The sequence below is a fragment of the Calidris pugnax genome, unplaced genomic scaffold (genome assembly GCF_001431845.1).
Source record: "Calidris pugnax isolate Ruff unplaced genomic scaffold, ASM143184v1 scaffold56, whole genome shotgun sequence".
NCBI lineage: Eukaryota > Metazoa > Chordata > Aves > Charadriiformes > Scolopacidae > Calidris > Calidris pugnax.
Genome location: NW_015090839.1, coordinates 17,133,533 through 17,150,678, shown reverse-complemented (window position 1 = coordinate 17,150,678; position 17,146 = coordinate 17,133,533). Strand labels below are relative to the sequence as shown.

General features: G+C 51.5%; 1 protein-coding gene across 6 annotated transcripts in view; it reads left to right on the top strand.

Annotated features, from left to right (window-relative positions):
• SLC8A3 (solute carrier family 8 (sodium/calcium exchanger), member 3) overlaps positions 1 to 17,146 on the top strand; it is a 101,506-nt gene that overhangs the window by 81,503 nt on the left and 2,857 nt on the right. For 3 of the 6 annotated variants that reach the window (XM_014941833.1, XM_014941832.1, XM_014941837.1), the window contains exons 3-4: positions 8,700 to 8,717; positions 16,949 to 17,073. In XM_014941833.1, coding sequence (XP_014797319.1) covers positions 8,700 to 8,717; positions 16,949 to 17,073 — 143 coding nt within the window. The remainder of the gene's footprint in view (positions 1 to 8,699; positions 8,718 to 16,948; positions 17,074 to 17,146) is intronic. The other 3 variants (XM_014941835.1, XM_014941834.1, XM_014941838.1) reach the window with 1 other exon arrangement.

Sequence of the window (17,146 nt, the reverse complement as noted above, 5' to 3'; positions counted from 1 at the left end):
AACCTGCTTTGGCAGGGGGGTTAGGCTAAATGATCTCCAAAGATCCTTTCCAGCCCCAGCCGTTCTGTGATTCTGTGCTGCTGCAGGTGATGGGAACACCTGGCAGTTGCCTGTACATCACAGCTTTCCCTTGCTGAAATGTCTCCTGTCTCTTATCTGGCCAGCACAGCAGCTGCCCTCTGGCCATCTGAGCTCCCATGCACAGCTCTGCAGGATGCTGGGGACAGACACAGCTTGTATTAGCATGACAATGTCTTCTAGCATCCCTGGATTTGTAAAATGTAAACCCGAAGAGGATTCATAGTGTAATGCCCTTAGACCATCTCCTGCAGCCTGCAGGCAGTGAAGGACATGAGGTTTCACTGTGTGTCAAGCACAGCCCCTCAGGTTTCACCGAAGTCCAGCTGCCCTTGAGCCAAAGCAGTGTGCCCAACCTGCCATATCCCGTGGGAGTATATCCCAGCAGTGAATTGCCCTCCAGGGTAAAGATGTGTGAGCACAGCTACTAGGTAGAAGTTGTCTGGCCTCAGCTTGTAGCCATTAGTTGCTTTTCCTACTTTTCTCCATCAGATGAAAGAGCTATGTAGTGATATGTGCCTTCTGTGCAGGTACCTGCTCACTGTAGCCATATTACAGTCAGATTTCTTCATAGAAGTTTAAGGAATCTGTGTCAGCAAAGCGTTCAGGGCTAGATCAAAGTCTTCAGCCCTAGAATTACCCCGGGGTCTCCTCTCCACACAATACCCCTTCCCGTCCACAAGGCTCCCACCTCCATCTCAGCAGATGCAGGAGGAAAAATACCTGCCTCTGGCTCTCTCCTGTTTATGCACTTGGCAGCTTTGAGCATCACACTGAAGTTTCTGCTCCGTTGTCTGCTCTCTGTGAGCCCTGCACCCCTTTCTAAACCAGTGAGCTTCGGGATACAGAGACAGGATTGGGAGGTTTTTTGTGAAGTCCTGTGTTTCTTTGGCTATGGGCCACCTTGCACCTGGCTGAGTAAAAACACGTTTGAAAAAAAAATCCAAATATCCCCGAAGGTGGTTCAGTTGTACAGTGTCCTCATTATTAGGACTGCGATGCTGGTTTGCTGTGTGGTGTGTGTCTGATTTACGCCAGCGTCGGTTGGAGTCAGTGGGACTGTCTGATTGGCAACAGGCGGAGAGGAGATGGGAGCAGATGAAATGATCTGCAGCACAGAGCCATCAGGCCAGCTCCTTCCCTCGCCGGAGGTGAGGGCACAGCCTCGGACGGACCCTCTGCACCTGGAAGAACTGAAGGACCATGCTGAGGAGGAGATGCAGAGCCCTGGCGGGCCTCATTAGAGAAAAGTCAGAGCGAGAGCACTGCAGGTTTAAAATCCGGGAGGCAAGAGATTAAAATGCTTTTGTAAACGTTGCTGGCACAAGGTGGCACAGTCGCTACACTAATTCCAGGGCATCTGGAAAGATCCCCGGCTCCGTAGCGCTGCGTGCAGTGACATCTCCGAGGAGTGTACCTTGTGCCTGGGATGAAGAACAAGGAGCTTCACGAGGCTTTCCCATGCAGAGCGTTGGGAGCAGAGAAGGTCTTGGCCAAGGCTGTAGAGCAGATGCTGTTGCCAGCAGACAGCTCCCGGCGGAGAGGAGGCAGCCTGGGATGCGCACGGCCTCAGGAAGTGTATGGCGTCGGGAAGGGATACTCCTGCTGACCCCCTGCACACGTGTTCCTGTTGCAGGGGCAGTTTGGATGGTTTACTTACTGCAAAGCCCACGCACAACCCGTACAGATTCTGCACGGATGCTGCCATCACCCTGCACCCACGGATGGGGGGAATATCCCAAACGGCAGCTGGGAATGCCTCGCTGGGAATTCACTTGGTTTAGTTGCAGTGATGCACGGGCCCCCATGCGACGCACACAGCGAGGGCACAGCACAGCTCCTGCCTCTCCGGGGAGGTGCAGGCAGGGCTGCTTTGGAAGAAGAGTCTCTCTGGGTTTCAGCTGCCCACGCGTTTGTTTCCAGCACTGCAGAAGGTGTGGTTTTCTTGACGGTGTGTCCTCGTTTTGTTGTTAGTCCCCACTTAGCTCTGTCGCATTGAACCGGTGCCTAGGGAGCTGTAGGAGTGTTGGATGTTCTCAGACAGGCTCTTCATAGTGTCTTCAAAAGATGTCTCTGACCCAGGTGGGAGCGGGGCAGTGCTGGGCACCTCAGCTGACTGGCAGTCGTGTTTGGAAGCAGTCTGCAAGCTGGGTTGTGCACAGCCTGCCAGTCCATTCCAGCCATGCCAGCTTTGTGCCGAGGGCCTGCACTGGCCCCAGGACCTCTCCAGACAGAGGGTATCTGCTAGCTTACCTTAAGGGTACAAGCTAGGTGGCAGTGATGGAATCAACAAGGAAATGTGGTGCCCCAAGGGAAGGCAGAGCTTCCAATGGCGGGGGGGTGGCCAGGGGAGTAGGTGTGTGCTTCTCAAACCAGCCTGGGGCAGAGTTTGGATTAGCTTACCTTAAGGGTACAAGCTAGGTGGCAGTGATGGAATCAACAAGGAAATGTGGTGCCCCAAGGGAAGGCAGAGCTTCAGATGGCAGGGCGGGTGGTCAGGGGAGTAGGTGTGTGCTTCTCAAACCAGCCTGGGGCAGAGTTTGGATGGTTCACTTTGGATGCAGAACTTGGTCTGTAGCCCCATGCTGTTGAGATCCCCTGTGCTGTCCCTGAGGGGACCTGCTCTGCTGCCGGCTGCGGTGGCAGTGGTTTGTGACAGGCAGCGAAAGAGGATGGCGGGTGGCAGCAAGGTTTGCTGTCCTGTGGCTGATTTGCATTACTGGCTGTGCTGTCCCATACGTGTGCTGGTACAAAGCAGTTGCCACCAGTCAGGGGAATATCTGCTTGCCCTGACCAGAGCTGTGGGGTATGGGGGAGTGACCTTGTCTTGGGTTGCACGATTAGGTGAGGCTGTGTATCTCCAGCAGAGTCTCTGCGAGGGCCAGAGCTCAGCAGGAAATTCATCCTATTGCTCTTGCTGTTTGCACCTGCAAGCACCTTACCAGGGAAAAACATCCCTGCTCAGGAAGGTACCTGTGGTGGTCCAAACACAAATTCTTCTCTTCGGGTTGCTCAGGACTTTGCAGAAGACATAACAGCCATTAAAACTGCCTTTTGACTGAAACATTTTGCATCATCTGCAGATGCTGCTCCTCGCTGTTCACCCCCAATTATATCAGTGCCATGCTGCCTTGAGCCTTGGGGCACTCGGTTGTTAACCCTTGCCATAAGGAGAGCTGACCACTTCTGTTCTTTATTTCCCCCCTTATATAGATGTTACATCTCTAATGCCAAACTTTGTCTTGCAACCCATTTGTTCCTTTTCACCAATTGCTTTCTGCAGCTGGAATTTTTCAAAGCCTTTCTGATCATCCAAACAATTCACATCAAGTAGTTTTACTTTAGCAGCACTTTTTTGTTGACGTGCTCCAATAACGCAAAGAGATGAGAACAGATCTGCGATGGGTATCTCGCCAGCCGCTCTGTGATGAAGACCGGTACTGACTCAGTAGTGGTGTATCAGATGCAAAGAGCACTGGCAAAAATGGCACTTGCTGTGAGCTGAGTATATCAAAGTGAATGAGTAAAAAGAAATCAAAGAGAGACTCTCATTCTTCACTTGGCAAAGATGGTAAATGTTGCTTTTCTTTTGCCTCCTGGACATCTCCCAGGTTTCCTGATTTTTTTGTCTTCTCCGTTTCCAAGACATGAGTCTCGGAATCCTCCTTGTCTCACCTTTTCTCTGTATGTGCAGTCACATAAACTGAATCCCTGCCTACTGAGTGCTGCAGGGCTCTGAAACCTCCCAGCACCCTGAGCCACCTTTCTGGCCACTCTTTTCTCAGCACCTTTTTAAAGTGTTCCTTCAGTGAAAGAAGTCTTTTCCTTGATGACAAGATGCTATCTGTTGGTTTGACTCTTGCTCTCCTGGCAGCTCAGGTATTGTGTCAGATCACAACTCGGACTGAGGATTTTATTTCTGTCAGCCCAGTGGGATTTTGGAGAAGTGCTTTCTTCACACATCAGCTTTCACACTTTGTCTGCAGTCCTGGATTACAAGAGAAAAACTTGCTTTGCTTTCCCTGGATAAGTCTTCTGCTCAAATTGTGTTTAACCTTAGCGTTGATGGAGCCTGAATGGCAAGTGAGGCTACTTTGGAAGATTTCACTTGATAGCAGATAATTGTGAAAATAGCATTTGGAAAAAAATGTTTCATAAGGGTAATTGGGAGTCTGCTCATGAGAACTCAGCTTGCTGCAGTGATAGAAGATTCAGCCTCGGGGCTGGTGCATGAAGGCTGAGTCTTGAGGGTTAGGCTTTGTAAAAGGGGCCGACATCCTTCATGCAAAATTTTGCTTCAGAAAGCACGTCTCCCACAAGATGTGACTTCAGTGGAAAGGGGAGCACAGATGGCTGGCGAGCGCTATTCAACAGCTTGCTGGCATGGCCTGGCGTGCGAAGATTTTGTCTGAAGCCCTCTCAGCCCTCCCAGTGCAGAGTCAACCTGTGTGGACAAATCTCATCATACATCTCCTTTTAATCAAGTGTCAGCAGCCCTGACAGGAAGGCTTCGTGGCCCAGAGCGGGGATGTGGATGGGAATCACAGAGTAAGGATTAGACTGCGAAGTAAGAAGGATTCCCAGCTTGGATTGATCCAGCAAATTATCTATATCAAAATATTGATGAAATAATGTGACTTGGTACAAAAGTCTGTGCCTGGATAAGATAAGCTGCATTGATACAAGCACATGTGCTGCAGATTCTTGAAGTGTGGGCAGATGCTGAGAAACTCCTTCTTCCATCAGCTGCTGAAGGGAATAGCAAAGAGATGTTAGATTGCTGTTACCTCCTTCCCCGAAGGTTTAATAATTTGCTTGCAGCTCTGTGATTAAGCTGAACGCTGCTGATTCTCCTGATGGAGAGGAGTCTCTTGGAATCTGCAAGAGCTTTGCTATTGACTTCAATAATAACAGCATTCAGGTTAATGCTGCAAAATCTCTGCCTTGTTTAGCCTATAAAAAAAACATGTTTATAATTCTTCACAGTCCATTAGGGAAACAGTTTGCTCACCTCAGTGAGCAAATCTGGAGGCAGAGCCTGTGGACAGTTACATCTGGAAGACGGGGGATCCTTGCCCCTCTGGGGAAATGAGCCCATGGTTTGAATGGTCACTTTTGGGTGCCTGTGAGTGCCCTGTGGTGTGACTGAGGGTTTCCTCAAAATCCAGCCTCCTCTCCTTCATTTCAGCTCACTCCGTAAATTCCAGGCCTTTAACAAGGATCCTCGTATCTATGCAGTGGCTTCCTGGAGTCTTTAGGGATATTGACTAGAAGAGATTTATGTTAATGAAGAATGAGTCCAGAATAAAGCATGCAGCATGGTCAAATCTCTCTCTCGGAGGTAAACAGCAGAAAAAGGTATTTTACTGCTTAGGAAAAGACTGGGACACACATTTAGCACAGGATTTACAGGATTGCCCTATTTCTGCTCTGCTCCCTTCGTAAGCCTGGTTCCTCTTGGTTGAACCTTCCTTGGCAGAGTTAAAGCAGGAGGGAGGTCAGTTGCTGATCTGTACCCCACACCAACATGCACATCACAGCAGGATTTCACTCCAAAGTACATTGAGAACATGCAGATGAAATCATTTATTAGGAATTAGCTTTTTTAGTAGCTAAATTGAGGTCTAAATTGTCCACTTTCAGAAGTGGCAGGGGAAGCAGAGATCGTGCACACAATTTTGACTTTGCCTAGTAAAATCTGGACCTGCAGGGCAGAGAAATCCCAGGAAAGGAGGAACTGGGGTCCAGAGCTGAAGGCTTTGGGTCCCCTGGGAGAGTCGGCGTCGCCTGCCCTGTCTGCGGGCAGGGGTGCGTGTCTGCGCTCACGTGTGCAAGGGTTAGGTGGGGGGTACTTGGGACTGCTCTTCTGCATTTGACTGCGGAGTTAATTTTAGCAGCTCCCTGTAAGAATATGCACGTGGAGCCTGTGAGAGTACCTGAGATGCCAGCAGCACTGTGGTGGCCTGGCTTGGCCCCACGAGGAGCACAGCATGCAGAGCAGGAGAGCAGGCGAGGGAGAGGTGCCCTGGGGAGGGATGGAGGGATGCAGCCCAGGCCGGGGGCAGCAGAGGGAGGCTTGTGGGATGGAAACATCACGGGGGGACATCCATGGGGCTGGTACAGGTACAGCATCCCCAGCTGGACTGTCAGGAAGCATCACAGGTCAGGGCTAAGGGCACCTTAGCAGATGCATGTGCAGGAAGGAAGCTTTAGTCCGTGAAATCATTTTCTTGCTTGCATGCACAGCATTCACTCGGAAATATACAGATAAAATAATCCCTTGGCTTTCTGCATGCTGTATTCTTGATGTTTCATTCATAGCTTTATAGGCTTCTTCAAATATTCATGTATCATAACATAAGTGAAAGGGAGAAAAATAGTTCTTTTGCGGGCTGGAAAGCAAATGGGGAAAAAAATAAACTCAAATCCCAGAGCACTAGAATAACAGTTTTAAAAAACATGAGGATCCAATGATATTTTTTTTAATAACCACGGTAGCTTAGGGGCCCAGCAATATTTCATTATATTAAATTTGAACAGTGAATCGACCCATTGTACTAATGCTTGTAATTGCAAAAGGCAAATTAAATTTCCCCACATTGTCTGGAGAAGCAGAAGACCATGGAACTGTAAGGAGCCACAGGGTAGCATGGAGCTGCAGTGGGATGGAGCTACAAGGAGACTCAAGATTCATGCTCAAGGGGCAGTGACAGCCTGCTGGAGGCTTCCTGGCAGAGCTGTGTGGAGGACAGGAGATGACGTGGGCAAACTAAACATCCCATTGCTTCTCATGGCTCTGTGTCACTATATGTGCTACAGAACATATTCACAAATGGTTCCCTCAAAGGTTTTTGACTCGGAAAAGGAATTTACCCTGAAACAAGGGGAATGCTCAGCAAGGGGCCTCTTCATTGCCTCTTCATTGCCCCTTTCATTGTGCTTCTACCTGCCCGTGTGGACGAGGGAGATCTCCCTGAGTGCCCACGGTATTTCCAGCTGGGGAGATGGGTAGGTGGATGAAGATCTTGACTGGGAGGATGCCTCTGGAGGCTGTTGGGGTAGCTGTGCCTGTGGGTGCTGCACGATGGAGGAGAGATGTGACTGGGAGCCAGGACTCGGGATTACTTTCGCCAGCTCTGCCACTGATGCTCTCTGCAACCTTTGATGAATTGCTTAGGAAATCACTTTCAAACCAGCACAGATATGATTAGGTGCCTCTGTATAAAAGTGCCTGCTTTCCAGAGGCCTGAACCGGCAAGCCTGGGTAAATTAGCACTTTTGGACTCCAGCCCACTTCTGAGTTTGCAAAATGTTCCCTTTAGCCTCTCTTTGCTTGTTTCACCATCTGTCAAATGGGGCTGTTAATACTGACTCAGTCTTTGTACAGAGTTTTAAGCTTCTGAGACTAAAAGTGCATGATAATAAGTGTTAGTAATTACAAGACCGTCATCGCATGCAACCAAGTCTTCGGGGACCAGTTTGCTGTTTGAAGGACAGGTAGAAGTCAAAGCTAAGGCACAGAGCTGGTGCTTGGCCCCTCTCGAAGAAAGTTCAGTAGTTTTGGCTGTATGAACTCTCCTGTAGTTAGTTTGGAAGTTGGATGGATGCAGGCTGTGGCTTTCTAGGGATAACACCTGAGAAGGATGCAGCCAGTTGTTTCTTTGTGACAGCTCCGGGTAGTGGGCAAATGGAGGCAGGGGAAGGCCAGGAGGTCACTGCCCAAGGCACCAGGAGGGCTGGGCTGTGCCTGTGCAGAAAGTTAGGGTAAGGTCATCCCTTGCAAGGGATCTTTGTCCCTTTCTCCTCCGTGCCTCCCACCTCTAATCTCACAGGACCACACAGTCACATCCCTCAGGAGGTGCATCCCGCTGTGATGACCTTGCACAGCAGGACCTGCAACCGGGAGCAAAGAGAGCCAGGGAGACTCAAAGCGGTGATGCTTTAGGTGTGCCCATGCTCCTCTCAGCGCCCCGACCCTCTGGGAGTGGGGCCAGTGGGGCACAAGATAAGCATAGATGAGCTAGGGGGTGTTGCATGGTCATGTTACCCCCTGCCCCATTTCACACTGGAGGACAGCACCCCTTTTATCAGCACCTTCCCCTGATGGTGCTCTTCTCGGTGAGCTGCCCATGGCTCCCTCTCTTCTCAGCTGCCCGTGGGTTTACCAGGGTCTCCCCAGTTATGCCAACCCCCATCACAACCACACACTCCTGGCTGAAGTGCGGGCACCCACCCCCCCATGCCTTCGGGTCAGTTTGGATCATGTCAGGCCCCTCTGGCAAGCGTAACCGTCCTCCCCCATTTTTCCCTTCCCTTCCTGGCTACCCGCTGCCTGCATCCCATCCCTCTGCCTTCGCTGGGCGGTGGGGGGGGGGAAGGTGTGACTTTGGGGAGCCGGTGCCCCGGTGCTCACCAGCCTCCTCCCCATCTCACTGCGGCCAGGTCTGGTCCCCAGCCTGTCCCCGGCATGCAGACCCGGCGAGCTCGCACGCCGCCTTGCGCCATGTCCATTGCTCACTGACGGCTGTCACCCGCAAAAACGCTTTTCCCCTGGGATATTAACTTTTTCCCTCTTTTCTTCTCTCTCCCTGTCTTTCTCATGTTCTTCTCCCCCCCCACAGCCCTGCTGCTCACCCAAGGTAAGTGCTCTTTCTCCTTTCCTCTGCCTGCTCTGGCTCTGTCTTCATCCCCTTTGGTCAGCACAACCCTCCTTGCCCCCGCTCCACATGTGTGTTTACTGTGTTGTAGACAACCCCAGCTTATGGTGTTTGTGTCCAGCAGGAACTAGTTAAGAGCAATACATTAAAAACATGACTTGTGTCCAGCAGGAACTAGTTAAGAGCAATGCATTGATTGATTGATTGATGTCTAAGAGACTTCCCCACAGTGATTGATTGATTGATTGATTGATTGATGTCTGAGAGCCTTCCCCGTATTCCAGAGTTTTCCCCAGGGTTTTGGGAAATGACCTGGCCAGGGTTGCAAAGCAGAACATGCAGCTCTTATTGTTCTAGGGCCATGGCTCGACCCTCTCTTTGGGCAGCTCCAGGGCTTGGGTTGTGCTGATGAACCAAGGAGCACTGGGTTTTTCTGCAGGGGCTGCCATCCTGGAGGGTCCCAGGGGTGCTCCCAGCACCAGGGCAGCACTACCAGGGCACGATAAGCATCAGCACCTTTTCCTTCTCACCCTCAGCTCTGGCTCTGCATTCTTCATCTCTCCCTGTGGTGGGTTTTTCCGTGTATTAATACTGAGCCCCCCTCTTCCTTGCCCGAAACCCCCCTTACGCCAATCTCTCTCGATCCCACTGCGGTGCGACATACGCCTCCTCTATTTTTCTTATTCCACCAATTCCAGATATGATTACAGTTGAATTTGCACTAAAGAAACATTTGTCAAGAGATGAGGGCGGGCACGCAGGGTGCAGAGAGGAGCTGGGGTCTGATGGGTTTGCGAGCAGCGCTGAAAACCGAAGCATTCATCCCGCCCGAGCCGTGCTGCAAACCAAAGGAGCAGCATCTGCCGCGCGGGCTCCGGTCTCCGCTGCTTTTCGGAGGATGCCAAATGGGCTGCGCAGGGGATGGCCCGAGCCCATCGGATATCGGGCTAATTAGGAAATTGCTAGTGGCAGGCAGAAGTCCCCAGCTCCCCAAATATCAGCTTAGGGTGTTTACGGAAAACTCCTCGGAGCGGTTTGGACATTTTCCTTTGTTACTTCTTCAGGTCCAGGAGGACTGGAAATAAGTTGAGCACAGCCTCCTTCCCAGTAATTGCATTGCTTTAATTCACTAGCTGCCTAATTTGATCAGAACTCCAGGAACCAAATAATTTCTATTAAAATAACATAACTTTCCTCCCTCTCTTGCGATCCAGCCTGATTGCTTTTGGCAGCCGTTATTGGAGAACTTGGTCACCAGCTATGGAAAGTTGCTTTCCAGTTAATGAAGAAAAGCCTCCTCTCTGTCTGGGAAGAGGAGGCGGGGGGTGTCCCTGGGGTGGCCCCACTTGCCAGGTTGCCCCGAGGTGCCCTCCCTGTGTACGGCGTGTGCTTGGCCCGTGGTTTGAGCTCTCGGTGCTCATCCCCCGTGCACGTTTCAGGCTACCAGCCGGTCGGCGAGCAGAGGCACGTGCTGGAGTGTCACTCAGGCGGCAGTCACGGCTAATCAGCAGGGAGAGAAATGACGTCCTCGTTTAGTCCGTGTCATGTTAGATTTAGATTACACGGACGCGCAGGAATCTTTGCAAAAAACTGCATTGCTGAACATCTCAGTGGAGTCTGTTGGTCCCGCTCCTCGTCCCCTCCCTCCGGGCGCAGCTCACACAGCTTTTCCCGTGCAGCATCCCTTTTCCCAGGACTGCATCCCGGGAGCGCTGGGCACCCTGGCTCTCCTCTGCAGCCCTGGGGCATTCGCCCTCCCCTGGCACCTCTTGGGCAGCCCCCGCAGGGCCAGCAGCATCGTGGCCCCTGCTCACTGCAGTGGCTCCATCTCTTTGCAGAAGCCCTAGGATGATGCCCAGAGGGATGAGCCCGAGTGAAAACACCTCTCTTGCCCCAGCAGCCCTTACCTGGGGGTAAATGGGAGATCCTGGCTCTGCCCCCAGCCACCTTGCAGAGCCCTCCCTGGAAAAACAGGGTTGTGAATTTTACACAAGGCAAAGTAACTGGGCAGGGCAGAGCCTTTGGCACAGGTTCAGCTGGGCATTTGTTTCCTCCCAATGGGCTCTCCGAGCCAGACTTGCAAGGCTGTGAAGCCTTCCCTTGGCCGAGAGTCCAGTGCTGGCTGTTGGGGCTGCAGAGGGCCACAATAGTATAGGGGAGCTGTGGAGTGACTTGAAAGTCAAACCTGGGGTTTTTTGAAACTGCTCTTATGCATAGCCTTTATTTTCAGCACTGCCGATGATCTCTCCATATACTCTTTATACAGGTGAATATTTGATACCAAAGTGCGTGGCTACTCCAGTTGTCCCCGCCGTTGCCAGTGGTGAATGCTGCTCTGGTGGTCCTTCCAACCTTTGCAGAACTCACTGAAAGCCTGAGCAAGTTTGCCAGTTGGTTTGCAAGATTTTGGGCTCAGGAGGCTCAGACCTTTAAAGGGATGAGGAATTACCTAAACAGCAGAAACTTCCCTATCCTCATTTCCACATCTTACTGCTCTGGTGGTCCTTCCAACCTTTGCAGAAGTCACTGAAAGCCTGAGCAAGTTTGCTGGTTGGCTTGCAAGACTTTGGGCTCAGGAGGCTCAGAGCTTTAAAGGGATGAGGAATTATCTAAACAGCAGAAACTTTATCCTCATTTCCACATCTCAGATCAAAGAAAATATGTCTAAATAAGTTGCTTTACTTGGGCATTAACACTCAGGGGCCCGCTTTGCAGTGGGGAGCAGAGGTGGCAGCTGCGTGGCCTGTCAGGGCAGTGGTGTGAGCAGCCCTCTGAAGGCAGGGCTGGCAGGGGAATAACGCGCCGTTCCCAGCCCTGTGCCTTCCCCTCCCTCTCATCGCTGCGCAGCGTTCCCCGGTTAGCGGTGAGGACGCTGGGGCATGGATACGGGATTCATCACGCCTCAAAAATAGCTTTCAGGGCTAAGTAAGCAGATTCCTCCCTTTTTAGAAAGCGGCCTAGGCTGCCGGTGCGTGTGTTTCAGTAAAGGGCATATCCATATGCCAGCCTCAAAAGCCAGAGTGTCTTTTAGCCAGCAGTCTTCCCCCGTTGTGACTGACAGCGTGACAGCACACGGGAGAGAGGAACTCATTCATGCTCACTGTTTACTTTGTTTAGCCAGGATTATATTTTACTGAGCCCCAACAGCCAAAAAAAAAAAAAAAGTCCCATTTTAATTGTCGTTTTAATTTCTTCCTAGCAGTGCAGTCCCCAGAAGGGGTGACCTTCATGCAGATACATGCCTGCCCTAGAAATGGATGGAAACGAGATAGCTCTAGGGGTGTGAAATGGCCTTCATAGCAATCTTTCATGAATACATTGCTGGTTTTAATCCAATTTATTCAGCAAGGGATAGGGAATACAAACTGGTCCGTGGCTGTTTGGTAGTCTTGCAGCATTGCCTAGGTGATGGGTAGTTCACCTCTCTAATGGTGTTCCAGGGCCTTCCCGTGGCCTGTTCCAGCTCAGAAGGTGTAGCAGCCAGATGACCCCATGGCTTGATCTAACTTTGATTTACGATGTGTCCGGAGTTCCCCTTTCCCCCTGGAAAGAAGAAAGGAGAAATAGGGGATCTGCTTACAGTATTTTGAGCCTCCCCTGCTTGTAGCATCTCTTCTCCGACCCGTGGGCTCCCTGCCACCAGGAGCAGAGTATCTTGGTGCAGCCCCAGCTTGTGTAGCCTTAGCAGCCTGTGCAGACAGGGTTTAGGGGACCTCTCTCTCCCCACCTTCCCCTTCCCAGGAAGGAGGTGGAGGCAGCCCAGGAGATCCTGGCAAGCATCTTGTCTCGCTGGGCATAGCCAGGCCTTATCAGGCTTAATTGGGGTTGACAGCAGGGAGTCCGGGGTGCAAGCCGCATTGAAAAGTAGGTACTGATGCTGATACCAACAGAAATCAGGCTAGTTAATAATTAAGCTGCAGCTTGGCAGCGTTCACCTTGACAGACTTGACCTTCCAAATTAAAAATCTGTCTCTCCCCACCCCCCCAACCCCTTGTGTTTTATTTATTGCAGCCCTTGGTAGTCATCTTTGCAGGCTACTGCACCAGGATGAGGTGTGACGCACCTCACCCCTGCCCAGTTCCTCCTTCCTGGAGGAGCCCTCCAAGACCCCCATCCCTACACTCCATCCCTCAGGAGATGGGGGTCTGTGGCTACCATAGCCTGTGTGGGAGTATGCCCTGTGCTTGCTGCAGAGAGCATGTTGGAAGGTTCATTCCCTCTCAGCCACTGGACCTGGACACACGGGGCTCAGCTCGGCCCTCAGCATCCCATGGGAACAGGCAGACCCAGCAGGGCTGGAGCAGGTTCAGGCTGGGGTCTGGTGTTCAGCAGAGGTTGGCACTGATTCACTGAGCGGTGAGGGTAGGTTGGGGCAAGAGACGTGTCTCCTGAATCTCCTTAGAGTTGTGGCTCCTAAGTTTGTCCTTCCTGCCACAAAGGGCACTACCTTTACTTCAGAGGACAATCGGCAGCCAGGTGTTGGGCACCTGTGGGTCACTCACAGGAGTGCATTGAGCAAGATCCAGGAGGATATTGACATGTGCCTTTTAATCTATGTCACCTGTCAGAGGCTCAGTGAAAATAACAATGGCAGGTTAAATGTTTTCAGGTGCACCTTTGAAGTCGTTAGGGTTCTGTGCTTTGCACATTCACAGATGTGACCGCTTTTTGATGAGGCTTGATGGAATCGCCTCCTTTTTTCATTATCTGCAAGCTTCCTCTAGTAGCATTTCTGCCCATTTGGAGGTGCTGCCTATGCCTGTTCTCCTCCAGTTTGCTGCAGCAGACATTGAAAGCCTGGGAGTGGTGTTCAATCGCCTGCCCCCATAGGACATCCTTGACATGCTTTCTTGGGCAACCGTGTTTCTTCTCTCTGTGCCCCAGTTCTCCGTATTCACCGCAGAGGAGCTGCGTGGTGACAGCAGGGCCTCCATTATTCATGTCTCAGTGGACGTGCTGTCAGCAGGCAGCAGGTCTCCATCGCTGGCGAGCTTGTCCCTTCACCACGAGTGGCCTACCTGGGGCTTCAAGGTGCCCCTGGTGGCACTTCTGCTGCTGACAAGGTGTCCTCTGAAATAGCGTAAGTCCCACAGCCCTTCAGTGCTCTGTTAAGTACCAGTGCCTTCAATTTGGTGGTGGTCCCATGCTTACAATGCATCCAGCCCCAGGCTTAGAGTAATTTGTCCACTCCTGGACATGGATGTCCACTCCTGGAGATGTGTGTCCAGAGGAGAGCCACCAAGCTGGTGAGGAGTCTAGAGAACAAGTCATATGAGGCTGAGGGAACTGGGCATGTTTACTTTGGAGAAGAGGAGGCCCTCTCCAGCTATCTGAAAGGAGGTTGTAGAGAGGTGGGTGTTGGCCTCTTCTCCCAAGGGAATAATGACAGGACCAGGGGAAACGGTCTGAAGGTGCGGCAGGGGGGGTTTAGATTAGATATTGGGAAGAATTACTTTTCTGAGAGAGTGGTCAGGCGCTGGAACAGTCTGCCCAAGGAGGTGGTGGAGTCACCATCCCTGGAGGTATTTAAGAAACGTCCTTTTGTGACACTTCAGGGCATGCTCTAGTGCCTGAGATTGCTGAGATTGTTGGGGTTTTTTGTGTGTGTGTGGTTGGACTCGGTGATCTCAGAGGTCCTTTCCAACCATGATGATTCTGTGATTCTGTGTTGCTTGTTTTACTCTTAAGAGCTGCCTGGCAGGTGATTGCCATGCTCATCAAATCAGTAGATGATCTGCAGGTGGCTTGCAGAGGCAGCAAAGCCATCTGCCAGCAGCCAAAGGTCCTGCCTCTGGCCATGGACACAGCCTTGGACCTGGTGCATGGTGAGAAGAGACACAGGAGAAGGTTTTGGGTGTTGCCCCCTCCTGCCTGGCACAGGTACATAAACCAGGACGAGCAAGATGCCAGTTTCTGGGATAGAGCCATGTTGGATATGGCTCCCTGCGGGGAGGGGAGGGCGTTCTGCACTGCCTGTGCTCACAGACCTGCTTGCCCTCAGCCCTGCCTAGGTAGCCAAGATCTGCCTGAGGCTCCGTGTTGTCTTACCACTCCAAGGGCTTTTATCAGTTCTGTTAAAGGCTGAGGCTACGTTGCATCTTTTCTCCTACAGTCGTTAAGCTGAGGAAATTCTGCCCAACATTTCCCATTTTCGGGGCAGGTCCTCTGATTCCAGGCATTTGCCTCCTGCGCTGGGCAACTGCAGCCAGCGGGCGAGAGCCCAAGGGAGCGTGCCGCCAGCAGTGACCACAGCTTTTCTCCTGTAGTGACTTCCCACCAAAGGCTGTAGTGAGCCGGACTGTCACCGAGTCCGGGTGTTGCATCCCTGGTGGGATGGCTGCTGTGCCCACCTCAGCCCCTGCTGGGCTCATCTGCCAGGCTGGGCCTCGCAGAGCTGAGGGTGCCTCCTCTCCTGAGCTTCAGGTGATGGTGGAGCTCAGGCGGGAGAGACCCACGTATGTGGTACGGCCACTGAGATGTAAGGATCTGCATTTTTGACAATGGATACACCTTGATATCTTCATACGCTTCCAGGTAGAGGCAGAGACTGGACTTTCTTGATCCCTGTCTTGGAGAACGAGATCTAGGTTTCATCTAACTCCCTGCTCAACTGAATAGAATTATCTTGAATCTTGTTCTTGATGCTCATCAGTTCACGTCTCCCAAGTGTTGCATAAGGCAGAACACCCCTGTTTCTGCACGTCTCCATCTCAGCTGCCCCCTCCCCTCTGTGCTTGCTTGGCCTTTGCCTGCAGTTGCCTCTTACCCTTCTGGTATCCTGCATTGCCCAGATGCATTGCCCGTCTTCTCCAGGTGCTGTGTTCTCTTCTCTCAGTATTTGTAAACTTTTGGGGATTCCCAGATCCAGAGTACGCTGTCTTTGAGCTCGGCACTGCTGGTTTTGATGTACATCATTGATTTCGAGTGATGGATGTAGTTATTTCTGCTTCTGAGATGGGTTATAATAATGTCACCTGCCACAGGAGTTATATATTTTATAAACTCTGCAGGTCTTGCAAGGCTTACAGCCTTTGCAATCAATTCAGCTGGATTGATGAAGAGGAGCCAGGCTGTATAACTAGATTTCATGGAGAGTTGATAATTTCTGTGTGATTTTTGGTGCAAACTATGAGATCTGCTGGAGCCCACGTGGGATTAATGGTGTCTGAGGCTTTACCTGGGCTGTTTGTAAATCCTACAGGAAACCTTGGGTAACATCTGGCCCACTGCTGAGCCAGAACAAGGTGCTCTGCATTTGTAATACCCCTCCCAGGCCCTGCAGAGCTTCAGCTCCTGCTCCCAGGCTCAGCTGGGCCCTGTGCTGCAGCCCCGACTGGTCAGACACAGGAAGGCCAGGAGAAACACAGCTTCTTCCTTGAGATGTCAAGGTTTTTCAGAGAGCCCACCAGCACGTGTCTGCACTTGAGTGTGTGGGTGGGAGAGGAGATTTGGTCAGGGCTGGGGACATTGCCAGGGCACCCTTCCTGCTGGTCGGGGTGCTCCTTCCCATCCGGGCAACCAGAACCTCCCCAGGCTCCTTTTTGGGTTTGCTGGGGTCTGACACAGGGTTGTCTCACCGTGCTGCTGAGCTGGGGTCCTGGTATAATTTCCTGCAGCAGACACTAAACATCCAGTAATATGAAAGAAAAAAAAACCCACTTGGCTCTTATTTCTTTTTGTTCATTTTTCCAAATGCTAGGAACGTGGACCTGTGTGCACGGGTGGTTGTGACTGAGCGTTAGATGAGGCACGGAGTGGCAGAGGGTGCCAACAGTGATTCCCTAATCAAAGAGGAATAAAAATACCCTGTCTCTTGTTCCTTCAAACCAGGGGACACGCCAGGGCATTAAAGCTGTCTGAGAAGACGCTTGTGCCAAATGGCAGAATGAATCGGTACCTCGGTCCCACCAAAGATATGGTTTCTGCAGGGATGGTGGGAGGGCACCAGTGCAGGCTGAAGAAACATTTTGGTTTGGTTTTTTTTTTTATAAATTGAAACCATGTTTTGTATGTTCTTGGTGCCTAAATGATATTCAGAAATCTGAGTCCTTTGTTTCTGTGGCCCAACACCCCACCACTCCCCGCATAGGCTTAGCAAGGTGTGAAGGGGCTGCTCATGAAGCCCATGCTCAGGCCCTGCAGACAAGCCTCTGTGGTGCCCTGGGGCTCCAGGGCTGCTGTTTACAGCTTGCTCTTGACCTTGCTTTCACAGAGGTGGCTGAGAGGAAGCTGACGGTTGAAGAGGAGGAAGCCAAGAGGATTGCAGAGATGGGCAAACCAATACTTGGCGAGCATCCCAAACTAGAAGTCATCATTGAGGAATCCTATGAGTTTAAGGTCAGTAGTTGTCCAAAGGGTCCTCCAGGGGGGGAGAGTTGTGTGACACTGAAGAGCAGCTGTGGAGAGCAGG